This window comes from Aquila chrysaetos, chromosome 16, assembly GCF_900496995.4.
Source record: "Aquila chrysaetos chrysaetos chromosome 16, bAquChr1.4, whole genome shotgun sequence".
Taxonomy (NCBI): domain Eukaryota; kingdom Metazoa; phylum Chordata; class Aves; order Accipitriformes; family Accipitridae; genus Aquila; species Aquila chrysaetos.
In genome coordinates this window covers 11,945,196-11,971,104 of record NC_044019.1, presented here as the reverse complement: position 1 = coordinate 11,971,104, position 25,909 = coordinate 11,945,196, and the positions used below count along the sequence as shown (strand labels likewise).

The window sequence follows — 25,909 nt, the reverse complement described above, 5'->3', positions numbered from 1 at the left end:
GGTTAAATCAATGTGCTCTCTCTGGGCTGTGCTCAGTGAGGGCTGTGCCGTAATGAGCCATGGGGACAGACCATGAGGATGCTTCCCTGAAAGCCTCATGAGATGTCACCTCCTTCCTGCCCAGGTCCCCACGCCTTCACCCCCACCTGGGCTTCATTTATGGGGAAGCTACAGGCAGAAGGCCCTGTAATCCTACCTGGTCCCGACTAGCTGGAGGGCATTTCCCCACCAGATTAGATCAAGGGTCTGTTTGCACTGAAGTTTCCACTAGCAGTGCAGTACATGGTACCCTGGGAAGTGTCTCGGCCACGAACTGCTCTATGATCACTCATCCAGAGGTCAAGACTCTTCCCAACCTCTCTTGGTTACTTCTTGCTCCCTTCCCTGAAGCAAGATCTGGGGAGTCATAGCCATTGGCATTTCTATCCTAACATATCTAGGGGCTGTATCCAGCCTTTGTCCCTGGCAGAGGAAGGAGGTGGCCCGTCACGATGGCAATGCCTCCAAAGAAGGTGCAGACAAAATGACTCACATTGCAGCCACCCTGATAATAGGAGCAAATTAAAGCCTGCTGGGATGGTGCTAGTTTAGACATGACCTGGAGTAGTCACCCCAAAATCCTCCTAGGGTTAGGAGGAGCGCAGAGGTGAGGTTACATCACCTTTTCCCTCTCCATGTACCTGCACTGAGCTCATATTGGCTGTTCTCAAGGTTTTGGCTCAATATCCTTCATCATCTGGGTACCCATCGTACCTCTCAAGCTTTGCAGCCCAAACACAAGCCCGGCAGGATGGGCTCAGGGGATAGTTCATGCAGGGTGACACTGCTTGCAGTGCCAGGGGCTTGAAGCCGCAGATTTAGGTCACTGTGGGACCAACGTGCCTGGCACCTCTTGCAATAACTCATTGGGACTCATTGAAGCCTTACTGGAACTGCTTTTGCACTTGGACACACCCCCCCCAACTCTGCAAAATCTTGCGGGGACGGTGCCACCGTCCCCATCTCCCATGCCACGCAGGAGAGAGCCGCCCTGCTTGGCGTGCAGGCATCGGGCTGCTCAGATAAAGGCAGAGCTGACATAAAATTGGAAGTGACCCAAAGCCAGCCTTTCCTACATTTAACAAGTGTGACAAATGAGTTACCATCATCCCTTCCCCTGACGGATTGTCTTATCTGCAGGAAAATAGATGCTGGTTTAATGAACCGGGGGGAATAGTGAACTGACTCTGCAGCATTTTTGCATGCATAAACCATCAGGGATGGAGAGGGTGGGGTATTATTAGGAACCATCATATTTATTATTTGTTGCCCAGGTTGTAGGAGGTGTGAATGCTGAAATCGCTGTGCTGCAGCAGGTCGGAGGTCCACCCAGACCTGCCTCGGACAAGAACAGGGTAGCGGAGTAGGGTGCAGTGACACCGTGGCTGGAGGAAGGGATGATCAACCCCACGCAGGTGCTCAGCTCCATGACAGCCCTGGGATCTGGGAGCCTCTGGGCTGGGAGCAGCACTCCTCTCCTCTCTTGTAGTGCCCCCCCTTCATTTTAATGGAGCCCCTCCAAACTCACAGCAGTAGGAAAGCACTCCCTAAATGGGGAAAATGAGCGGGAGACATAGATTTCCAGGCTTGCTTAGGAAAAAAACTCATTTATTCATGCAGAGGTCTTCCAAGCGCAGTGGCATCAAGGTACTTAGCATTCATTTCATCTTGTCAGCGTCGGGGAACTCCAAACTGAGATTGCAAAACTGCATCCCCATATACTGGCAGGCAGGTACATCCCAGAGTGCATCGACTATGCTGTTAAGCAAAAGAAAGAACTTTTTTTCATTTTGAGGGAACAAGGGAAAGAAAAGCAGCAGCCAAATCCGACAGGTCCTCTAATTGTTTGTTGGGGTTTTTTTTGGTTTTGCAAGAAAATTCTGGAAGTTCAGGTTTTGCCAAGGCTGACACCCGATGCAGCAGAAGGCAGGCTTTCAAGGGTTGCTTCTCTGCCTTTTCACTTCTGCCACTCACAGCGTCGCGCTGCACTCTCCAAATCGCACCTTTTTTTGGCTGTGAAGCTGCAGCCTCTGTTGCACTCAGCAGAGGGAAGGAAAACTGAGAGGAGGGGGTAGAAGAGCGAAACAGCTGAATGCTGCTTGAGAAGCATCTTTTGAGACGGAGAAGAACTGACGGTCGCGTTGCCATATAGAGATTTAATTGTATTCCTTCAGGAAACTGAGCTTGACAGCTTGATGAGGATTTCTTTTTGCTTTTTTCTTTAGCTTGAGGGAAGAAATGGGGAAGGGGGTGGGTGGCCGTTCCCTTTTAGTCGATATTGTGAGATTGTGCTTAAAATACTGCTGCTGGGTTTGTGCCCCCGGTACGTGGAAGGTGTTTGGGGTGAGGGCGGGGAAAGGCACGCTTGCCCGGGGAGGAGGTGCTGCGGGAACGGGGCTCGTTCAGCCCGACGATGAAAAGGCTTCGGGGGGGGGGGGGGGGGGGGGGGGACGACGACACACGACCCTGGCGGCAGCCGCAGCACCTAGGAGGAGGTCACGGAGGAAGGGAGCGGGATGCCGGAGCCGAGCGAGGAGCCGTGCGGCAGGAGGCAGGCAGAGGGCGACCTTACACCGCGCCACCGCAGCTCGCCGCCCATCTCCGCGGCCTCTGGGTGGGCCGGGAGGCTTCGGGCCCTTTGCCCCTCGCAGGCAGTAGGGATCCATCTCTGCTCATCCCGAGCAGCCGGGACTCCCCCCCCCCCGCCCACGCCCCACCGCCGGGGAGATGCGAGCCCCAAGGCAGGGCAAGCGCTTGGCTTGTACAAGAAGCAGATGTGGGATGAGGGCAGCTCCTGCACCCGAAAACCAGCCAGGAGCGGGTGGAGGGGAGGCGACAGCCCCAGGCCCCCACAGGGATGTACCCCTTCGTGCCAGCCGGGACGCGTGCGTCACACGCGAGAACCCGGGCGCCGTTACACATTTACCCCCGACGCTGGCAGGGAGACGTGGCTGGGGGCCGAGCAGTGCCAGGGGCGGGTGTCGGGGGTCCGCCGCGGATACGCAAGCCTCCCCACTCACCCGGGGCTCTGCCTTGGCTGCCACGCAGGGCTCAGTGATGCCACCCCTGTGCAAATGCCGCCCAGCCAGTTTGCAGACAATGGCACATCGAATCCCGGCTGGGGTGAACTGGTTTGGGTTTGGTCAGTAAACACGACCCCACAGCTCTCCTACGTCTAGGGGCTGGCGGTAATAAACATGGCGAGCTGGAGCTAATTCAGGTTATGACCTTCCAGCCCCACACCAGCATCCGCCGGTTCCCACGCCGAGGGTGAGCTGCCAGGCGTGCAGGCAAAGCACGGTGAGTCAGGGCTGGAGCAGGCCTCGGCCTGGATACCCAAATTAACAGTCAGAGAGAGACGCAAATGGCAACCTCTATTCTTTTGCGAGGTGTGTAAGCCGGCAGCAAAGTCCAACACTGAGCTGTAGCATCATAACCCTGCTTCCCAGGTGCTCCGTGGGAAGCAAGTGGCAGCTCTGGCCTCTCTTCGCAGCCATGTGCTGATGTCCTGGGTGATCTCACCAAAGTCCCTTCACCTCTATGTTTTCACCTCCGACACTCTCTCATCGGTTGCTGGCTTCTCAGAGGAGGAACTTCAGCCTTGCTTAGTGCCACCAGGTCCGGAGCTTGCTTGGGACCTTGGTACCACAGGTGTCCTGCGACCGGTGCAATTGCAGCAGTGCCCAGATACAGCTGGCGGATACAGGGGGAAGAGCAGGGTGCCGACGGAGCTGCCTCTTCCCTCCTCTCCATCCCTGGACGCTGGCAGGCCTGTGCAGGATATGTGCGGCAGGTTGGACAGGGAAGAGCACCCGGCTTTGCAGGCAGATCGTGGCGGTGCACAGCCCTGCTGGGGGGAGGAGGGGGAGGCACAGATGGCAGCAGATGCTCTCATCAGTGAAAATGATTGAAGCAAAACACAAAACAAAAAAGCCCTAGCAACTGGTGAGCAGCCTAACAAAAACCAGCACAGGGGTAGAGAAAAAGGGTCTAGACCCAACGGCCCCTTGCACTCTGTGCTGCCTTCTGGCCCAGGGTAATGTTTTTCCCATCCCCAATTCATACGGAGAAGAAAGACCTTGCCTTGCCCTGGAGCCCTAGGCAGTGATTATTTTTTAAGACTTGGATATACTGAAACAAAACCGTTTGGTGCCTCTCCCCTTCCCCATCCCTGTCCCCTCTCTAGTCCCCCTCCCACTGCCTTCAGAGGACTGAATATGACCTCAGACGGCTTCTAGGCACACCAAAACCACTCACCTACCCTCGCTGCCCAGAGCAAACCTGCATGCATGCCAACAAGGCATGCTGTCTCGGCACCGGGGGCGAAGGAGCAGGCACGCTTCTTGGACCTGGGGGGTGTTACTGCAAAGCCTCCGCGTGGCTTAGCTGCTGCCACCGGCCTCGGCTCCTCCAGCGTGATCGCTTCATGCCAGTGCAAAGGTCCTGCTCCTCTGCCCCTCCCATCCCCTGACTTTGACCCATCGTGCTGGTACTCAGCAACCGTGCCCTGCGTCTGGCACATTTCCATGCTCCTGCCCAGTTTTTCTCAGACACGTTCGGGGTGGAGGGAATCAGAGGGAATTTATTCAATGTATGATGGGGTTTTTTTTCCTGTTTCCCTTTGGCAGGAGCGCCTCGCGGCACAGTCGGAGCCGCAGAATGAATGCTTCTGCAGCATGCGCTGAGCTGAATGGCACAGCACGCAGCCCTCCAGCCTGCTACTTCTGCAATTAATTGCTCAGTAGCTGCTTTTGCAACATGCACGCGCAGCTCCGTGCCCTGCAAGTACTAAGCCACTGCGCACGGGCAGATATTTCTATCAGGAAAATGGAGACAGATCCGGGGCAGCCCCTTGCGTGAGAAACGCAGCTGCCTGGTGATGCTGCAAGTGTCTTTTGCCTGCTCAAGCACATCAGCTCTCTTCGCTAACGGAGTGACACCATTTTGAGCTTTGCAGAAGGAAGGCAGCGTGCTGGGATTAACTGGGAATCTGCTGGGCTCCATCCCAGCCTTGGGGTAGGAAAGCTGGAGACCTGGCTCCCAGGGAGCACATGGGCAGGAGCCAAAGAAGAGAGTGATGTCCTTCCCACGGTGGGACGCACAGTTCACTGCAGTCAATATGTTTCTTTACAAAATGGGGTGATACGGAGCCTGGCAAACCCCTTCCTCCAGCACCTTGGTGTGTCCCACTCTGGGACACCACAGCGAGGGCGACAGGCACGCGTGTGGCAGAAACAACCACTCTCGGTAGAAGGGAAGCCATGTCAGCCCAAGGGTCGACTCTGGCTTCAGCCATCAGCACAGTTTCAAGGTGCCAATACCCCCTGCGGTGGGAATACAGTGCCCTGCACCGCAGCCAGCGCTGCCAGCTCAAGGGTGACGGGAGGCTGGCTTGGCCGGTGGCACAAGGAATTGCATCCGAACGCCAGGCAAGGTTAAAAATTATTATTCGTCCATTTAAAGTAATTGCAGGTTGGCAAAAAGTCTCTCCTTTTTGATGGATAAGAAGGTTGGTTTGGCAGCAATTTCTTTTTCCTAGTTTGACTTTCCTTCATGATCAGGTTGTGATTTTAATCCCTGTAGGATGCAGGAGGCTCCACTGCACTCTTCTGCACTTGGCTTGCCATGGCAATTAGGGGGCCTGGAAAACGTTTTAGCAAGAACTATTACGTGTACAAGCGTAACTCGCATTCAAAACACGTAGCTGGGATGCAATCCATCTTTGGATGCGCCTGAAACCTGGGAAAGAGGAAAAAACAGAGTGGGGCAAATTATTTTTTATGTGCTTTACCTGAAATAAAGCACTTTCCTTTAGCAATAAGCAACTTGCTGCATAATTTTTGCTGGGTTCATGATGGTTGTGATGAGGAGGGGGGGATGCCGGCCCTAGGGCTGAGACAATAGATTCACATCTGGTAAATGGGAGCTTAAAGCGTGAGGCTGCTTTGTTCTGCCTGCCTGACCATAACAGCATTGCCCCAGCTCTCCCTGCTTAATTTCCCCCAGGGAAAATAGGGATGCTGCTCGCCCGCTCAGCACACCCGAGCCACCCAGAACCGACCGGGTGTGCTTGTAGCACTGCCCTCCCTCAGGCTGGCTGCCCTCTTCCACATAGCCAAGAGGTCTGCACCCGAATGCCAAAATTTCAGGTTGAACGAGATTGGGATCCCAATAGGGTTAGCACCCGGCTTTGGGAGGTAGGTGAGGTTTTGCAAGCCTCCGTCGCCGCCTGCTCCCGGCCCCTGCGATCCCAGGAGCAGTTTAACAGCAGTGAATCATTTGTTTTGGTTTCTCCCCACCAGGCGCTTGGCTGCAGCAGAAGCAGTGGGCGTGGGAGAGATGCACGGCTCACGGGCTGGAGCCTCTCCCGCCGGCTGTGAGAACCGGTGTCCCACTGGTCCCTGGCCCTGCCGGAGCATCTCCTCTTGTTTGCTGCCATTACGGATTTTGTATGGGTCAAATCTCCCGTGTCCCATCACCCAGGGATGTAACCAGGGGGTCTGTGGCGTGGCTGAGGAGAGGTTGTCAGAGATGGAGGCTCAAGAAGGAGCTCAGCTCAGCCTCTTGCTGGAATGAACAGCCCAAGGCAGGTGTCTGGCAGTCCTTCGGGACACCCCATCCTCTGCTGCTTCCTCATCACCTCCCCATCCCTTGCCTACTGCCAGCCCAGCGTCCTTCTCCCATGTCCTTCCTCGCACTCCTCCCTTGCGCGGTGCCACCGGCCGGCCAGGGAGCGATCTTCCCAACAGCCAATCTGGGATGCTCATCTGGCAGCGGCGTGCCAGGCCCAGAGTTGGAAACACTGATTTTAACTGGGGTTTGGAAAGAAACTGTTGAAATCCTCTTCCTTCAGCAGGCTTTGTGAGCTTGTGGCTCTCTGCCTAGATAATAGCTTTTACGGGGAAGCTTTGGGGTTTTTCAAACTCATTCCTTTCCCCTTCTTTTTTTTCTATTTTACCCCTGAAAAGGGGTGTTGGGTAGGGAAGGAAACAGTCCTAAGCTGAAACAAGACAAGTCTTTCTCAGTTTTTCCCCAGCCAGGGTGCTCCGCATGGCTGCGAGGAGGGAGCTGGGCAGGAAAACCAGCAGGAAAGGCAGAATGAAAGAAGGACGCCAGCTTCGTTCCAGCCACGCTGGGCGTGCTCCTGCTCCCACTCCCACCAGGACCAAGTGCTCCAGAGCCACTTGAGGAGTGAGCGCCCGTACTACCCCAGCATCTTGCCACCGATTATGGTAACTGGGCCGAAATCCATGGCGTTTAGGTAGAGTAGCCCTTGTTTTGCAAAAGTTTCTCTGCTGATGGCTTTGGGTGAGCTGATTTTCTGCTGTAAGAGAGGGTATGAACTCCGCACTGCTCATGCAATGGGGAGAGGGAGATTTTTTAGCATCCCAGGGGTTTATATCTTTGGTGTTCTACAAGAAATGACCTTTCCGCGAAAGCTTTTGCCGTCAGTAACTGTGGTAGCTCAACACCCTTCTTGAGCAAGCTGCCGGCTGCGTGTCCGGAGAGAGGAGAGTTAATTTTAAAACATCCGGCATCCATATCGGCGGGGAGGAAGGTTCCCTTGATTTCCTAAGCGCCAGCAAAACCTAAGCTGCTAAACCCTAATCCCTCTCTAAGCTGGAGCTGCCAGGCCAGGGCCAAGGACAGAGAACAACCCCTCCTGCGTTAGCCAAACCAGCCGCGCGGCTCTTTGGTGCCATTGCGGCGGGATGGAGGTGAGCCCACCCCGTCCAGCCAGGAGCCGACCCGCGGGCCAGGCTCCCCCTGAACCCCCAGTTTTTAGGCCGCTCTTTGCCATGTCGGCCTCCAAGACGGCGCTGCGTTTACGTCTGTCCTTCCCCAGCTTGGACGCTTCAGAGCGAGCGAGTCCTGCGAGGCCATCCCGGCAGCCACCCTGTTGCTCCAAGTTCGGCAACGGGGTGTCTGAGGGGGGCAGAGCCGGCACCTGGACTGCAGGCAGGGTGCACTGGCAGGCAGGAGGGGCGGCTCTACCTGCGGGAGAGCTCCGGCCTCGCCGCTGCCTGCATCAGGCCAGAAGGGCAGCCCGGGAACCATCTATGAACCAAAAATACACGAAAGCGTGGGGTTTTTGCCGCGAGCAGCGCGGCACTGGAGGTGTCCCCTGGGAACTTCAAGGGCGCCAGGAGGGTCACCCCCCAAAAAAGCCCTTTGCTGTCAGGCCCGCGCTCTCCGCGGGGTGGGCATCACCCAAAACCACCGGGCGTGGGAGACCCCACGCAGCCCGGCGGCCGGGCAGGGCCGGGGGCTGCCCGGGATGCGCGCGGGCAGCGCGGGCCCCGGGGGGGGGGCGGGCAGCGGCGCTGCGCGGGGCTGCGCCGGGGCCGCGTAAGTCCCGCGGAGCTCCGCACCGCCCAGCCGCGCCGGGAGGGGAGGGGAGGGGAGGGGAGGGGGGGGGAAGCAGCGCCCGCTCCCTCCGCGCCGCTCCGCGCCCGCGGGGCTGACGTCACCCTGCCCCTGCGCCGCCCGCGATGATTGGCTGCGGGTGACGTCAACGCTTTCCCCCCCCTTTTTTTTCCTCCCCCCCCCCCCCCCGTTCCCGAGGCATGACCTCATCGCCAGCGCATTCCCGGCGGCGCGCGGAGCGGCGCGGAGCGGCGCGGAGCAGCGCGGAGCGGCCCGATTCCCTCCCCCCCCCCGCCCCCGTCCCCGCCTCCGACCCCGTCCCCCCCCCGGTCCCCCCCCTCCCGCCGCGGCATGCGGGCCCTGCGGTGCCGGCAGCGGCCGCGCCAGCGGACAGCCCGCGGAGCGGCGCGGCCGTCCGCGCCCGCCGCGCCGGGTCAGTGCATCCCCCTATAGATGTCTATAGGCGCCGGGTCTGTGCGCCCCGCGGGGGGGGGGGGGGACGGGGACGGGAGGGACGGGCGGGGGGCGGCGCGTCCGCATGTGCGGAGCGGAGCCGGTATCGCGCCCAGCGCCGGTGGACAGCGCGAAGACATATACCTATATATGTACGTGTATATATGTATATGTAGATATAGGGCTTGGGGGGGGCTTCAAGGCGGGATTGGAATTATTCTGGTGCAAGGAAAAAAAAGGGGGGGGATGCTGGGGCTGGGGAGGGAGCAGCCCTGCAGCGGGCTGCGCCGCGGGGATGGGGGGGGGGCCTGGAGCTCCGCGGCCGCGCATGTCGGGGACGCTGCGCTTGTTTTCGGGGGGGGGGGGGGGCGCGTTGAAAATCCCACCGTGCCTTCGCGGTGTGCGGTTGCCGGGCGGTGGTGGTGCAGGTGAGGAGGGGCTTTGGGAAGGTCCGGGGAATAGCCGCTGTCCTGCCGGGCCGGGGGTCGCGTATGGGGGGGGGGTTATCTTGGGGGCTGAGACCTGGGGTTTGAGGAAGCCGTGTTAACAGAGCTGTGGTTTTTCTGATGATGAAAGAGGTTGGAGTGTCGCCCCGTGTCCTTGGCGTTTAAACGAAGCCGGCATGTGTTCGACAGCGGGGGTTTTCATGCAACACTTCGCTGCTGCGGCTCCAAAGGCGCTGCTAGCGATTAATGAGTTAAGCTGCCTGTTTAAAATAATTCCCTCCACCTCCCCTAATGTGCATGGACCGATTGATCACACCCCCCCACAACCCCCCCTCCAGTTATTATATAGTGATAAATGTTGCTTTCTGTGCTGAGCATTGGTTGTCTTTAAAGATTCCTGATTATTTCCCTTATTGATAAATAAGTTCCTTCTCCTTCCTGCTCCCCCCCTCCCTTTTCTCCTCCCCCAGAATTAAATTCCTGAGCAACAGCAAAAGCTGATGTCAGTGCTTCAGCTTGCATTGGGGGAGCTCTGTGCACAGGTCAGTAATTTGCGGTTTCGTTAGAAGGAAGGACGCGGTGCGGTGCTGTTCTGTTAAGGATATTTGGATTTTTCTAGGCACGGATGCGTTTATCCTTCATATTGCGGTAGTTATCAACAGCTCCCTGGTGGGAACTGGGTGCTGCATAAGCATGTGTGGAAGAGACCGTTCCTGTCCCAAGCAGCTAGTGATGACAAATGCATTGGGAATAGTTGCTGGAGGTTTCAATCTCCCTCTAATTTGGGGTACAAAGGCAGGACCCCCCTCAAGGAGACGGTCAGGATATCCAAGAAGCCCTGAACAGGTAGCGCTGAGGATTGCGCCTGGCAATCCAGGGGCCATGTTAACCTTGAAAGCAGCTTGCCCGTGGAGCGGTGTTTAACGTTCACTTGCATTGTCTCATCCTCCTGCGCTAAGGCAAAAGGCTCGGGGCACAGCTGCCTACGCGCCCAAACGCGGCTGCGGAGAGCTTTGTTTTCGGAAGGACTCGATGCATGGGAATTGGCGCTTATGGGTTTGGCCTTGCCTCTGTCAGACGGGGTTTGCTCGTGCTGTCGGAGGGTGTCCGTGCCGGGAGGACTCTCTCTGCGGAAGAGGTTTGTTGGGGTTTCGGTTCTGGCTTGGGGGTTCCTGTGCTTGCTTTGGTTTTGCTTGTAACAGTTCCCAAAACAAAATAAGCTGCAGCACTGAGAAAACCCTCCTGGCCATAGCTGGAGGTATTGGGGATTTTTTAATGCCTGCAAGGGCTTTGCAGGTGTCTTGTCCCCAGTTTTGCCTGGCACAGCCATACTGGCAGAACCTGGATGTGTAGGACTGTCCAAATGGCTGGGACCATAGAGGACAGTTAGGCGCATGAGCAGCAGATGGATGCCCAAACCCCTCTTTGCGATGGCAGTAAGCAGAAATTCCTGCCCTCAGCCCATCGGCAACACGCTCGAGCAGCACAAACCCCAGGCTGGAGGGTCTCCAAGCCGAGATGGCAGCATCTCACACCAAAAGGCTTTTAACCCAACAGATTTACCCCCCATGGCTTTCAGTTGTCCCTGCCTTGACGAAAGGTAGGGAGTCGGGAAGGAAAACTTGGATCTAGCATTGCCGTTTAAAATCTAGCCTCAGCTACGCTAGTGAGAGCTGAGCAAGTGGCCAGAGTCCTTAGGAGCGTTCACTTGGGGGCTTTGCATGGAAATTATTCTTGCAAATACTGCACTGTGCTTGTCTGTGGAGCGTGTTTTTGCTGGGTGCCAGGCACCTTGCTGAGAAAGCCACTGAGGTGCCTGCCTTTGGAGAGCTTAAATTCACCTAAAATTAAATGCAACACTACTATTACTACCAAAACACCCCCGAGGGCTGGGTAGGACTTTGCAGTAGTGTCTGTCCCATACCGCCAAACTGGATCTTGGGAGGTGGGAGAAAACTACCTTCTCCCCCTGCAGGCACGTCCCCCCTAAAAAGACCTCCCCAAAGGCTGGAGACCTGTTGTGGCTCTGGATTTCTGAAATTACTTCTCTTGGCATGAATATGAGTGAGTACCCACTCCATCCCTACCCCCCTTACCTCTGCACCAGCTGCTTTAATCTACGTAAGAGATAGGGAGTGCATTATAGGTGCTTTTCCTCTTTGGATTTGCTTCGTTGCCTTTAAGCGAGGCTGTTCTCAGGGATCAGAGGTTAGCTGCTCCGGTGCACAGCTCGGCTCCTGAAGCCCTGGACACAGGCAGGTGCAGAGCATGTTAACTCTGTCAGGGATGGAAGGAGGAAAAGGAGGTACTCCAGTGCTTGGCAGCCTTGATTTATGGTGCAGGCTCATAGGACGCTGCAGTCATACTGAAACAGTTCTGGCAAACTGAGTCTTGTAGAGAAGGAGGTGAGAAAGAGAAGGAGCTTGAAGATGCTGACTCCTCTCTGCCTGGTAGGACAGCTGGGAGATTGCACTAGGAGAGTTTGTAGACCTTTCTGCCCTCCGCCGTGGGTTTAGTGGCAGTGTTAAGGGGGAGATGGCTGCAGAAACACCCGCGTGTTCCCGCTCCTCCAAGCGCAGCCGCTGGGTCTCACCCTGCTCTTTTCCTTGCTGCTATGCAGAGAAACTCCTGCAGCCAGAGTGACGATGCCGTCATCCTGTGGGGAAAGCTTCAACGTGCTCCTCTGCATCCCCATGCCCTCTGGGTTTTAAAACCTGTTTTTCAAGCTTTACGTTTCTTCTCTGAAGATACACCTGTCCCACCTGATGCCGAGTGGGAAGGAGGCACCTGACGTAATTACGGGCAGGCTTGGGGAAGGGAGGTGAGTGGCCTGGGAGCATTCATCAGATAAGAAGCTAAACGAGCTCTCGGCTCAAGATTTTCTCAAGCTTGCTCAGGAGACCTGGGCGTACTTCCTGTGCAGGATTGTAACACAGCCAGGGGATCGTGAGGGGGGTAAAAACTGACCGTGCCAAGATGCTCTGCACAAATGGCATCAGGGGCTGCCCTCAAAGCAGCAGTGATTAGTGGCAGTGCAGTTCCTGCGGGAACGACGGTGTATTGCACCCCGACGATGGCCTGATGGCTTCGCCTGCTCCTCTGATGGAGGGTGAGACCGTAGCATGCGTCACATCCCCATGGGAGAGATGCTCTGCCAGAATCGGGCCAGAAACTGAGACTGTGGTGGAACATACCAAGCTCTGGCCACAGCGGGTGCCTTGGTCACCCTGTCTCTTCTTTAGCATGAGGTCACAGAAAGGAAAACAGGGTCTTATCTCTTCCTCTTCCAAGAGAGGTTTGCAGACTTTCTACTGCAAGCCTTTGGGTCAATGCTATCCGAGAGGCTCCTTTGGCTCTCAACCATCTCCACATCGAGCAAGGACAGTAAGAGTAAAGGAGGGCCATGTTGGGGGGCTGTGCCCAGCACAGGGCCCTGCCCAGCCTACGCTGCAGATTGCCATGGCTCCTGTAGGACAGCTTGCTCCATCTCTCTGCTATTTGGCTTTTCCTCTGAGGTTTTCTAGACCCAGCTGGACAAGGTAATCTAGGTTGGTGTGCAGGGGGTTTCTTCCTTTGCTTTGCCCAGAGCTTCTGTGGGTTTTTTGCTGCTCTGGACCTCCAGTTTCCAAAAACGACAAGTAGTGCTTGTTTGTGTGGTGCCTTGGAAGGATCAGTATTTCAGAAGATAGGTACAGTGGTAGCCCAGGCTGGGATCAGAGGAGAACCTGGAGGTGCTCACTGGAAACTGGTCCAGTACATGAAGAGTCTCCTAGTGCAAACAGGGAGCAATAACAGCACAGAAATGCAGGGACTGTGTTGCATAAAGGTGAAATAAGTGATGCATTTTGCACTGACTTAAATTAAGAGCATCCCAGCAACCTATCTGGGGCTGGAAATCCTTCCTTGATTCCCTCTTCTCTTCCCACTCGTCTTATGCCTTTTTCCATGTTGTTTGCTGTGCATGGAAAGCCCTCATGGTTCCTGCTTGCCCACCCCAATGTGTGCATGCATGACTTGTCTGACTTCATTGTACCTTTTTTAAACCAAGCCTTCGGGTCTCTTGGGGCAGAGACCTTGTGTTCTTCAGGAATTTCTCCAGAGCCCTTCAGGGTGCTCTAGCAATTTGCAAAAGAGGGTCTCTGTGCAGCATTTCTGCATGCTGAGTTATGGGGAGGATAATTTCCAAGCCTGCTGATGACTGGGAACAAGTCATTTGGTGACCAGAAGGACAAGACAACCTGTTCTGGTGTTGACATTAGCTCTCCTTTAAGGGAGAGAGGAGTTGAACCAGATGAGCTCCTGAGGTCCCTTTCAACCTAAATTATTGGTTGCCTTGCTTCTCCCAGGCTTTTGTAAAATACCTGTTATTAGGCAGTGATGGTGAGGGGATGTGAAACGAGGTGGACCACTGCTTTGATCCCGTATGGAGATTCCAATGACAGCATGACCCTGGCATCCTCCCCTCCACAGCACGCGGCCTCCAGCCCTGCTAATGATGCAGTGCGTCTTTCCGGTTCATCTCTGCCGACCCGCATTACTCATCCGGCATGTAGGTGTGCAGTGTGCCCGCATCCACGGCTTTTCATCTTGCCTTTTTTCTTCTTTTTAATAGGGGATTTAGTTCTTTGAGGAGTGCGGCTGTCTAAAGCTAGCACTCGGTAATTCAGCTGATGCAGCAGAAGCTCTGGTAGAAATTTCAGTCCATTTATTAGGTGATTGCAGGGGTTTTTTTGTCAAGCGAGTCAAGCCCTTCCCACACATTAAACCTGCATCTGCTTAAATCACACATCTCCCATTGAAATCCAGCCCCTCCTGGGTAACGCCAGGCAATCTGCTCCAAACAAAGAGGGTCCATCAGTCTCTGGGTTGTGCTGTTGAAAAGAAGCAACCAAGAATTATCTACAGCATCCGATTGTTTTTGCGTTGCCTCTAACAACCCTCATTTCCAAGCTTGCGATGGCAGCCTGGTCCTCCTTGAGCCGTAGCTTGAGTGGAGTTATTCATGCCATCTTCATCTGCCTTGGCCGGCAGCCCTGCGTGAGGAGCGGACGGGCACAGCCTGAGCCTCGCTTGGCACTTGAGGCTGTTGAGTAGAGGGCTGGTGCGGAGAGGGTGCCAGCACTGCTGACTTGTGAGCTAGCCTGTGAAAAACCACGTTAACCGCTTTGCTGCTGTCGGTGGACCTTGCAGAGATGTTCTGTCCACCGGCAGCTTTGCTTGCTCGGCAGGGCTGAGACCCAGAAGCCAAGCAAGCCTGGAGCTCTCCTTTACACCTTAACTGCTGCTCACCTCAGATTCGGCTCTTCTGGTGGTAAGTCAGAAGGATGTGGCAGGGCAGGAAGGTGACCCAGAGGGACAAGCCTCCAGCCGAAACTGAGCCAGGGCTCTCTGAATTATTCTGTGGGGTGGTGAAGGGACAAAACGCCTCCCGCACACCAAGGGAAGTTGACTGCTGCAAAAAACCCGAATGCAAATCTCTGACTGGGCAGAATCTCCCCAGACACATCCTTTTGTAAAGCACTTGCATTGTACCATTAAAAATAGATCAGCGCGTTCTCCGCTTGCTTGCTGAATGCTGATGCCTGTAATTCTGTGTCATCCTCGCAATCCCTTCTGCTTTGAGCTTGGCTGCCTCTTTGTCTGGCACCTGAGCAAGGTTCATTCAGCAGTAACTGATACAAAGATAAGTGTGAGCTCTGTTCAGTCTAGCAGGACAGGCCGGAAGGTGAGGAGGACTGAACTGATCTTAGCTGGGGGTCAACCAGCAACCCTAAGCTGGGGGTCAACCAGCAACCCTAAAGGGGCAAGGCTTGGTGTGATTACCCATGTTTTCTGTTGCATGGTCAGAAGCAGGGATGAGTGAGACCTGCTGGCACGGAAATGAGTTGGAGGGTGTTGAAGCTCTGGGTGGATGTCATGATATATCTCTGGGTTTTTTTTGAAACTGGGGTTAAAAAAATGTATATATCGTGCTTCAATGTCTGCCTGGAGTTGGTGAGGGGAATATTGCTGCTCATTTCCCCCAGTGAAGGAGTTCATCTAGTTTGCCACCCACAATAGCAATGATGAGACGGATTAAGAGAGAAGGCCCATGTTACAAAATGCTGCAATAACCCAGCTCTCAGTAAAGAGGCCAGGCTGTAGGATTTTGTAGACGAAGATCTATGGCATCTGACCAGCAAGCCGTGGCTCGGCGTGGTTAATGGGCACGTGCTTGTCCAGGGTGGTGAGGATGGAGGAAGACCTGCAAAACACTTTGTTTGACCCCCGTGTCATCTCAGATTAACAGGACAAAACAAGCTGGTAATGAATGACAGCCCCCAAGGGAAAAGGAGAGAGCAGGGCAGGAACGTCATCTTGGGCTTTGCCTGTCTTGTGTGTTTTCTCTAGATAAAGGTAGTCCTATGAAACTCAGAGTTGGTGCCTCCTCACTGGGGCTGTGGTAAGAGGTAGAGCCTGAGCTGACAAGTGCTAATTCATCCCAAACCTGTAAGCAATGTGGCTATTGTGTGAATACAGGAAATTCAGCAAGCCTTGAACCAGGTCGGAAAAGTCTTGCAAAACATATTTACTGCCCTGGGGAGTGTCTCATCCCATGGAAAACCAGCGTAGCCCCTTGCATTTGGGTTGAATTCTGGGTCTCCTAAGGAGGGCCAGAGTTTCAGTGGGTGTAGGGTGGCGTGACTGTGGACATTAGCCTCTGCTGGCTGGGAACCTGTGCTGGGATCTGCACCTCACTTTGCACCGGTTATTGTCAGAACCTGCATAAAACCTGCCAGGAGGCAGCAACAACGTTGTTCTTCAGTGAGGCCAGGGGTCCTATTTGTCATTTAAATATGCGGGGGCTAATGACACTGCGCTGGGCAGGTGCCAGCAGGCTGCCCCTGTGTTTGCTAGGTGCTTGCTTCACCAGCCTTGGCCTCACCCGTGACTGTCCCTGGCACTCTGCTGAGATGGACAAACTCATGTCGCTTGGGATTGTCCTTAAGAAGTGAAATGCTGGTGTATTTATCTGCAGCCTTGAAGAACGACAGCTTAATCCTGTGCTTTCTTTCACTTAGCGTGTAGGCGTTGTGGGAAAATAGTACACATGTCCTGGAGACCCTTTCTGCAGGAGACTGCAAATGCACCCAGCAGGTATTTACGGTGTCTGGTGTCCCAGGATGAGAGAGCCAGACCAGCCCTGCAGAAGTATCTAACCGCATACCTTTCTGGGCTGCCTCTGTCTGCCCTTGTTGCAAAAAAGCAAACAAGCTACTGGAGATCCCCAAGATAAGCCTGCTGGGCTCATGGGGTCATGCAGCAAATGATGGGGATATCAGGCAGTGGGCAGCAAGGGCCCTTGAAGCATCAATAGGACTAGATTTCCCTTCTCCAGTGTGACATGTCCTCTGTGATGTGTGCCAAGCTGCTCAAAGCAGAAGGTGCTTTCAGCTCTGAGATGAGAGCCTGACCAACTCTTGGCTTGGCAAGATGAGGATGGAAATGGGATAGCTTTTGTATTAGAAAGCAGCGTGCTTGGGAGTTCCATCCTCAGCGCAGGCAAAGGCAGCAATTAAATGGCTGGCTGGTCATGGATAACCTTTGGTCTTAGATTTTGTAGGCTTTAAAATGAAAGCTTGTTTTTATCCTAAAGGGGAAAACCATACAAATCATGTTAAAAGCAAAAGTCTAAGAGGAGGAGATACTGGCCTTGTCATCCAGACTCCTGGTACATTCCCTTCCCTGCTGTCCCTGTTGGCTTTTCCTGACTGGATCTCCAGACTGACCATCATGGCTGCAGTCAGAAATTTTTCTGGGAACAGCCAGTCTGCAAATCCTTAACTACACCTGGGTCACTTTGGTGGAAGCCGGCTAGGAGGCGATTGCACTTGCTGTTATAGCCCATCCAAAGCTGCTGGCACATCAGGTGGTGGGAGGGGATGAGGGACCCCTTTGCTTGGCTCAGCTGCAACCAGAAGAGCCAGTCTGCCTTGCGGGGTGAGGGGTGCATGGGAAAGACTCCCTTGCTGGCTATGACTTGTCCTCTTTCCTTTCATCCCTGTGTTCCTGTCTGCAGCTCGAGCGTGAGCAGCCCCCGAGCTGCCCCATGCCGCCAGCCACGTACCTGAGGCTTACCACCCCCATGCTAGTGCTGCCACGTGCATCCACACCATGTCCCTCATCCAGTGTGAATGCACCATCTGACTCTTTGCTGAAGGACATCCTGGTCCTTCAACCACATCTTCCAGTGGAAATCACCTTCTGGACCGAGGACTGCAGGTGCAGAGGTGAAATGAGAGGCATGGGGAGGCGAGCTGGTGCTGCTCGGGTGCGTGCAGCTCCTTGCAGGGCTCCTCACCGTGCTGCTTCCAGCCTACGGGAATTGAAAGGAGACTGCGGCACAGAAAGGAGGAGGGGAAAAAAAAATTTTAAAAATCGTGAGATCAGCAAGCAGCTGGGCCTGAAACCCTGGCAAAGGTGCAATGGTTGCCTCCCGGTGATGTGCAGTAGGAAGAAGGGGAGGCTGCCCCTTCCCCCCTTCCTGAAGCCCTCCCTGCGTGGAGGGGGTGCACAGAGTCTCTGTCCCCGGGGCGGAAGGATGCCTGCAGTGCGTAGGGAGCCGAGATGGGGATATGAGATCAGCATGGATGAGGCTGTGGAGGAGTCCTCTGTCTGCCCTGGGAAAACCCCCTGGGGGTGTTGGGGGGTTTAGAGCAGGCAGCAGACTGCATTGCCATCTCCCCTACATCTTCGTACTGCTGGGGCTTGGGAGATGTAGTTCCTCCCCACCCTTGAGATTCACTGGGGAAAGGTGGACAAGCAGACTTTGCATGTGGGTTAGTGGATGTGGTTAGTGATGTTTCCCAGCCTCGTTTTAAGGAGCAAAAGAAAAAAAACACTCCATTTTTCCATCGTCAAGCAGAGAAACCTTTTGTGCTGCCTTTTAAAGGGACCTTGAGTAGCTGCTAAGAAATCATCAGCAGTTACATCACCTCCAAAGTGGCTACTGCAGGCACCTGACAGCTTTGTCCCACTCCCACCCTGGGGGATCATTAGTGCTCCAAATTCCTTGCCCTTGGAGAAAGCCTGTTCGCTGGGAGGGAGAAGCTGCCACGCAGTTTATGGTGCTGTGAGTGGCCGAAGGGGATCAGTAGATGGGCTGAGGTTCACAGCAGATGGGGTAGAGCAGAGGGACAGATCCTGGAGATTCCTAACCCCATCCCGTTTGCTAAGCTGGGTTCATCAGCCCGTGCAGGACCGGAGCATCTCTCCGGGAGTGAGCCGAAGGCGCTGCAGTAGCATCGCCTTGGGCCGGAGACGCAGCCGTTGCCTGGCAGCTGCGGGTTTCCAGGGAAACCAGAGGTGCTAACTTGTTAATGAGCCCGCGTCCCTGATTGCTGCTGCAAAATAATAAAAATTAGTAATAGGCCCGTGATTTAGGAATCCCTCAAACAGCATGAGCCTGCCGAGGGGAGTTCGCTAAGTGCCGAAGCACTTGAAAGAAATGAGGGGATGGGGAAGAAAAAAAAGAGTGGAGGACTTGGCTAAAGTGCCGCATTTTACATCTTAATAAGTGTCTGGAGAGCTAAGGGCCATTGGGGTCCTGCCAGCATCCCAGTGGTAAGCCTGGGGCTGGTGGCAAGGCTGACCTGGATGGATGGAGGAGCCCTGGCCAGGCAGCATCTCGCTGCAGTGCTTGGAGGACATGGATATTTCCCCTGATGGACTGCGAGGGGAAAAGCCAGATCGCTTAGCTCAGTGGTGCTGGGTCCCTGATGGAGATGGCAGTTCTTTGGGAACGGCTGCTTTCATGGGTTACGGGGGACAAACGAGCCGGCGTTTCTCTGTGGTGCTCTTATCCCTTGGTAAACTCAAGTTGGAGATGCCACCAGAAGAGCATGCTCCTGGGATGAGCATCACAGGGAGTGTGCTGTAGATCCAGTCTCACTTACATGATGGAAATGTGTTCATGGGGTCAGAGCTGCTTCCTGCACCAAAGCTGGCCTGCCCGAAGCAGTGAGGGGAGCATCTCCTCAACTGGACTGTGTGTGGAGGGTAGAGCTCTCCAGGACACAACTACTGTCTTGGTGCAAAGAGTGGACATGCCAGTTACTGAGGTTTATAGTTGCTACAGAGACATGCTGGCCTCCCAGTTGATGTCTCCAGTACAAGAGAAACCAGATCAGTGCCCTTCCTCTACCACGTCTCTCAGTTGGGGGCCTTGTGCAAGACAAGAAATTTAGGGAAGTGGCCTCCACATTGGTGACCTGTGTGGGGCTAGCATAGGGATGAGTTCCCGTCATCCGTTGTGCCACACAGACTCAGGCTAGGGCGTGTTTTGGATTTTCTTGCTCTCTTGCCTAGCCTGACCAGAAGAGGGTCAGTCACAGCCAGGTTGACCACTTGCCCTCAGCCTGGCTTGCCGCATCCATCTCTGTCACGCTCGTGACTTTTGTGGCCAGCACCCCTCACCTGACGCACGTCCGTGGAGGTGACGCCGGGGACAGAGTCCCGATGAGCAGGCAGTTGGCCCAGCCTGTGTGCTAAGCTCTGCCTGTCTTTCTGTCCCTTGGCTGCAGTGTGGCCTCTCCTGCTTGGCTGTTCCCATTCAGCTAAGCCATGTGCCCATCTCCTCATTACAGGCACTCCAGGGAGAGGTGGGATTAAAGGATTATGGTAATGTTCTTCAGGAACACTCAAGAAGATTATGATGGCTTTAATAAACTGATAAGAGAGGGACACAGCTATGTTTCTGAAACCCTAATTTAGGTTCCAGGTTAACCTTTTCCCCGGTCTCCTGTCACCATGGTGAGAAGATCTCTTACTTCAGCAGTGCTCCATGGCTATGCCTGTTGCTTCAGTTTTCCTTTTGACCCATCTGAGCAGAAGCAGAAAGACTTCTTCCTTCCTTCTCTGGTAGCCTTCCCAGGTACGGAGGCGTTAGAGCTCGTTCTTCTCGGAGACCATCTCACACACAGCTTGTGAGGTATTGTGAAGTTCTCGTAGCCTCTGCTGGTACCTGGGCACCTGTTAGCTGGGGATGAACCCACCACCCCTCAGTCTGGCTTCAAAATGTCCTGTGGTTGCTGGCAGAGAAGTGGCTCGTTGCCTTTGACCTGGCTGGACATACTCTTAGAGAAGTCCCTGTGTCTTGGGTCTAATGCCAAGGTTACAGCTCCCTATGACTGCGCTCGGTCAGTCATCCCCATCGCCCGTAAAGGCTCCTGGAAAGAGGGGCAGAATGGACCAAACTTGCCCTGCCTTCTCCTACATCTTTCAGGTGGAGCTGGGAGTGGCACCTGGCTCATGTGTCACACATGTCTGCCACCAGGTAGGTCCACCTGGACGTGCTGAAGCAGACGTTTATCTGGTTGTCCTGCAGGAGGGCAGCTATTAGCTGAGCTGGGAAACCTCCTCGTCTGTCTGCTCCAATCACTTCCACCCAAGTTCCCAGTCATCTGCCAGAGCTTCAGGCGTGGAAGGCCTCTTCTGAGTGGGTTTCTCTCAGAGCGGTTAGGTGATGAAGGATCTGTTATCTTTCCCAGACCCCTCTATTTGTGTCTGAGACCCCCAAAGTTTACCCCTTGCTCATTATCTGGAGAGCAGATACCATGTTATCTCCAGAGGTACTGTGCAATATGTCCCCGCGTGTTGGATCACTCCTTCCTCCCACTTCAGTCTTTCATTCTCATCCCTCTGCCATGGTATTATCCCCATCTTTTTTGTCTGTCGACTCTCTCCATCCCCTTTTTATTTCTTGAATGTAATTGGAAGAGCCGAGAAGAATTCGCAGCCTGGTGTCCTGATGGGGAAGGGAGGCAGAAAGTGATTTGGGGAGTGGGGTGTGAAAGGAAGACGAAGGGGAAAAGCTGGCTAATTTGCATCCTTTCTGAGTGCCCTGGCTCTATAGCCAAGGTACAGCAGGGGGTCTTCTGGCAAGGCGGTAGCGACGTAATGAGGTGTGTCATATCCCAGCAGGAGCCAGCCTCGCTCCCCCTCAGACCCCCTAATTAGAACTGTTTCAATTTTTAAGCCCCCCTGGAGGAGTGCTGGGGAGAGCGGGGTTCCTGCAGCAGGGGGACCGCCAGCCGCCTGCCGAGGGGGCAGCTCTAATTGGAGTCATCGCAAGGAGCCACAGAGCGATACAAGCTCGCCGTGGGGCTGGGGACAGCGATGCCGTAGTGCCGCAGGGCTGCCAAAAATGCTTTGTGCCAGGAGAAACCATCACTATTGCAGCTTTTAAGGGATTTTTTCCCCGCACCCTAATTTAAACTAACACATTGGCAGAGGTAGCAGGAGTGTGATACAGGGGCAGGGGAGGATTGCACATCTTATTGTGGCCTTGTATTGGGAGCTTGGATCCTGAGGCTGAAGCGTGGGACATCTACTCCTTGCTTTGTGAGGCTGGTCTGATAGCCCAGGGAAGCTGGAGCTGTTAATGCTGGAGTCATGAGCCAGAGAAAATGCTGGAAACCCCCCCCCCCCCCCATCCTCATATTCTGTGGCTTTCCATCCTTTTCCTGCACGCTGCTTGTGTCCTCCAGGTTTGGTGACTGGTAACTGAGGTCCCTGTCATTTTACCCAGTAGTGTGTCCTACTCAAGCATCCCTTTTATGTCTTGAGCTGCCATTGCAGTACGTGCCTGCATCACAGGGGCTTCAAGCGTAGGAGCTTCCAAGAACTGCTGGCTTACTCGGATCATGGTGACTCATAAGCCTTCTCTAGTCCATGGACCAAATCCTGGCCCTGCAGCAGTCAATGAAAATCTTTACGCTGGCCTTTTCAGGCATGGTATTCATAGTCCTCCTAATTCAGATGCATTAGAGCTTCCATGGAACAGCTTGTGGGTTCTCTCTAAAACACCGTCTGGCAGGAACAAGAGGAGCCTGATAGTAGCCCAGGCTTATTTTCTGAATGACTGCAGCAGCATTAAAACCTAATGCCATTAAAACATGCTTGCAATGATGTGTGCCATTAAAACCTAAGACGACACCCTGAGCTGAATGTCCCCCAGCCTGCCTATTGCTCTTGCAAACCCCAGGGGCGTGGAGGAAATTTGTTCTTCTGGTAGCAATTCAGAGAGCACCAGGCTTGACCCTCCTCAGCTCCTAAGATGGAGCCCAGATATGTACCCCTGTATATGAACCCCCTTTCAAAGTCTGTGCAAGTTAGATACTGGAAAGCAGTAGCCACTTCGGGGCCATCTCAGTCCAAGTACAGCTTCCCAGGGCCTCTGCTCCGCCCTAATGCCTGGCTTGTTTCTTGAAGGCAGGAGTGAAGGTCAGCTCGACTTCCTGGCTTCCAAGAGAGGTCATCTTCTCTTGACTTGCCAGGAGGCAAGCTGGCAAGATACCTGTGAGCAGGCTTTGATAAAAAGGCGGGTGAAATCCAATGTGAAGTGATGGACTTGGGTGAGCAAACCTGATTTGGTGATGTGTCTGATGGGCCCTGAACTAGCTATTACCATGCGGCAGCAAAACCTTAGAGCTGAGCTAAGCTGCTTCTGTGAAACCATTAGCTCTGTGCTCGGCAGGGGTCAGAAAAAGCAAATTGAGTGTAGGAGCTGTTGGGCTGGGAACACGGAAAGGAGGAGACATCTTGCCCCATGCAGGTCCCCAGTGTGCCTGCCTCTCAAACATGGTGTGTTGGGGCTGGCCAGGGTGGCAAAAGGCATCCGTACAACAGGCGGCTATGTAGATGCTCTGACCTGAAAGGCTCCTAAATGAGGTCTAAATGTGGTGAGAACCGTGGGGAAGGTGATTAGGGAAGGGACGTGCGTGGCCTCTTCCAGTGCAACTAGTAAGGGTCAGCCGGAGGAGCCATCGGTTAGCAGATTTGGACTAAACCAGGGGAAGGACTTCTTCATTGTAGCTGGCAAACTGTTCTGCTCCCTGCCACCAGCCACTGTGCCTGCTAAAAGCTGACATGGCTTCAAAAAGCTATTAGGCAAATTCATGGAAGAAAGCTCTGCCGAGGGCTATTAAATACCAAGAGAAAACCTCTGGCTTGGGCAGCTCTGGAGCCACAGATGCCCGTGGGCTGGCCAAACGTACCTAGAAAGTGTGGCTTGTTGCACTCTTACACTCCTCTGAAGGCCAGGCCCTTGGGGACTTGGCCCAAGGTGAACGTCGTGTCCTGCCCAGCTGACCGGTCGTCTTCTCCTTTCCTCTCTTTCCAGGTTCAGCACAATGAGTTGGCATCCTGGGTGTTAGCAGCGTGAGGAGTCCAGGACGGGTGCTGCCCTGCTCACCCCTTACCCCCTCGCTCATTCCCCTTGGGGAGACGGGTGCTGGCGTCCCTGCCCTGCCCTTCCGCCCCTTGCCCCCTACTCTCTCTAGAGGGGACGGGCCCGTTATGGCTGGGGACAGGCTCCCACGCAAGGTGATGGACCCAAAGAAGCTGGCCAGCCTCTTGAGGAACGGAGCAGAGGGCACCCTGGTCATCGACAGCCGCTCCTTCGTGGAGTACAACTCCTGGCACGTCCTCAGCTCCGTCAACATCTGCTGCTCCAAGCTTGTCAAGAGGAGGCTCCAGCAGGACAAGGTCTCCATCACGGAGCTCATCCAGCCCGCCTCCAAGATGAAGGTAGGGGATCTGGCCCTCACCTTTCTCGGTGGATGTTCGCACCCTCTGCCCCAGTAGAAAGGGGTGGGATGCAGACTGGCCTAAGGGCCGGTCTATGCCTGGTACGTGCAACCTCCTCCTCCATCCCTTGGCCCCACTATCTGCCGGCATCTCTCTGGCACCCTTTGGAGAGCTGGAGCGTGAGCTCACGCGGCCACAGGGCTGTCCTCGGGGACCTGTTTGTTGCCGCCACCCCAGTGACGTGGCTCCCTGCTCCAGGAGCCCTCCCCAGGCAAGTCTAACAGGTATATCAGCCTCAGGGCTTGTCCGACGCCAGCGAACAACCCCCCAAAGCCTTCCTGGAGCTGTAAGCTTAATCCCCTGCTAAAAACTCTTCCCCTCCCCTCCGTCATCTCTAACTCCATTCAGGGACATGTAATCCTCCTCCCCTGTGACGCCAGAAGCTCTTATCCGGTGTCATGGCATATTATCTCTCCCAGGCTCCTCTCTCTATCGCTCCTGGTTAAATAACAGAGGTGGCTCTGAGCCACGGAGCTGGGCTGGAGCCCCGGTGCCCCCCGCCGTGCCATAGGCCTGCCGGGGGGGGGGGGGGGGGTGCCGGGGGGCAGCGCCGGTGGCTGCCGGGCTGCGGGCCGGGCCGGGGGGGGCTGGTTTGCCGTCGCGGCCCCCCCGCCGGCTCGCTTTTACCGGCGTGTCCCCCCCCCGTCTTGTCATTTTATGGCAAAGCGAGGGTAATTCAGGCGATTAATCAAATGCTGGGCCCAGCTGGAGCCATCTGCGGCGTGTCGCGGTGTCGTCCCCCCCGCGAAGCCGCCGCTGTCCGCATTGGCTGCCGGTGACATCACCCCGCCGGGATCAAGGGGACTGGCAGCGCGGGGGGGGGCGGCCTCGCGCCAATCAGCTGCGGTGACGCCGCGGGCTGGGCGATTTGGAGGGGATTGCAGAGACCCGATTCCTGAACGGCTTTAGCTGCTCTCAAATCCCCGGGAGAATAAAGCAGAATAATCAGGGTTTGGGGCGGGGGGGGGGCGGTTCGCGAGCCTCCTCCCGGCGAGGATCACCTCTGCGGTGGCCGCCGTCACGTGGAGCGGCGGCAGCGGCGAAAGCGATGCGCAAAGGGGAGGAAGAAGAGGAGGGCGACGGGGAGAGGGGGGGGAAGCACGGAAGAGTTAACGTCAGCTGACGCCGTCCGCCCGCAAACCCGCAGCTCGTCGGTCGGCCGCAGAGGAGCGGTGGCTCCCAAAGGGGGGGCGGGGGGGGGCCGGTCCGTCCTGGCGGTCCCTGCTCTGTCCCCATAGAAGGAGCGATCGCCTCCTCCCCGCTCCTGGATCGTTGCGTAATGGTCCAGGTACCGGCTGGGGACGTGATCATAACCGGGGATGCTGGGGGGGGCGGAGGAGAGGCGTTGCCACCGTCTTTAATTCACGGCTCTTCTCGTTTCTCCCCTTCTCTTCTCGTTTCTCCTCCTCTCCTCTCCTCTCCTCTCCTCTCCTCTCCTCTCCTCTCCTCTCCTCTCCTCTCCTCTCCTCTCCTCTCCTCTCCTCTCGTCTTTTTTTTATCTCCTCTCCTCTCCTCTCCTGAAATCTCACGCAGTGCATCCCAGGCAGGAGGCAGCGTGCCCCCACTGCCACTCTGTGCAGCCCCTGCCGTCCTCACCACTTGCGTGGTGGCTTTCCCAGTGCATACAGCCCAGGAATTAATTAAGCTTCAGGGTACCCATGTGAGGATAAGCCACTTGCCCTGGGAAGCTGGATAGGGGGGCCGGGGGGGTCACAGCCGTATCCTCATCTGACATAAAGTAGGGGTGGTGGCCGTGGCTCGGGTTGTCCAAGCCTTTTTGTGCATGCACCTGCGAGCTTGCATTTTGGGGTGATGAACTCTCCTCTCCCCATTTCTCCTTCCCCCACGCCTCCGATTTCAGCCACTCGGGTCGTGGACTTATTTTGGGACCTCCAGAAATCAATATGGTCTGCTGCCTCGAGGTGCACAGGCCCTCAGAGGGGAATGCTGAAAGCTGGTTTAGACCTCCGTTACCC

The 25,909-nt window shown here is 55.4% G+C and overlaps 1 protein-coding gene across 5 annotated transcripts in view; it reads left to right on the top strand.

The window, feature by feature from the left end:
• The first annotated feature begins 8,713 nt into the window (after positions 1–8,713).
• Positions 8,714–25,909, top strand: part of DUSP8 (dual specificity phosphatase 8) — a 48,675-nt gene continuing 31,479 nt past the window's right edge. The window contains exons 1-2 of one of the 5 annotated variants that reach the window (XM_030038849.1): positions 8,714–8,839; positions 23,467–23,873. In XM_030038849.1, the coding sequence (XP_029894709.1) occupies positions 23,643–23,873 (231 nt within the window). In that variant the 5' untranslated portion in view covers positions 8,714–8,839; positions 23,467–23,642. Of the gene's footprint in view, positions 8,840–8,890; positions 9,012–9,194; positions 9,288–9,737; positions 9,848–9,917; positions 10,444–23,466; positions 23,874–25,909 lie in introns of those variants that run through there. The other 4 variants (XM_030038850.1, XM_030038854.1, XM_030038853.1 and 1 more) reach the window with 4 other exon arrangements.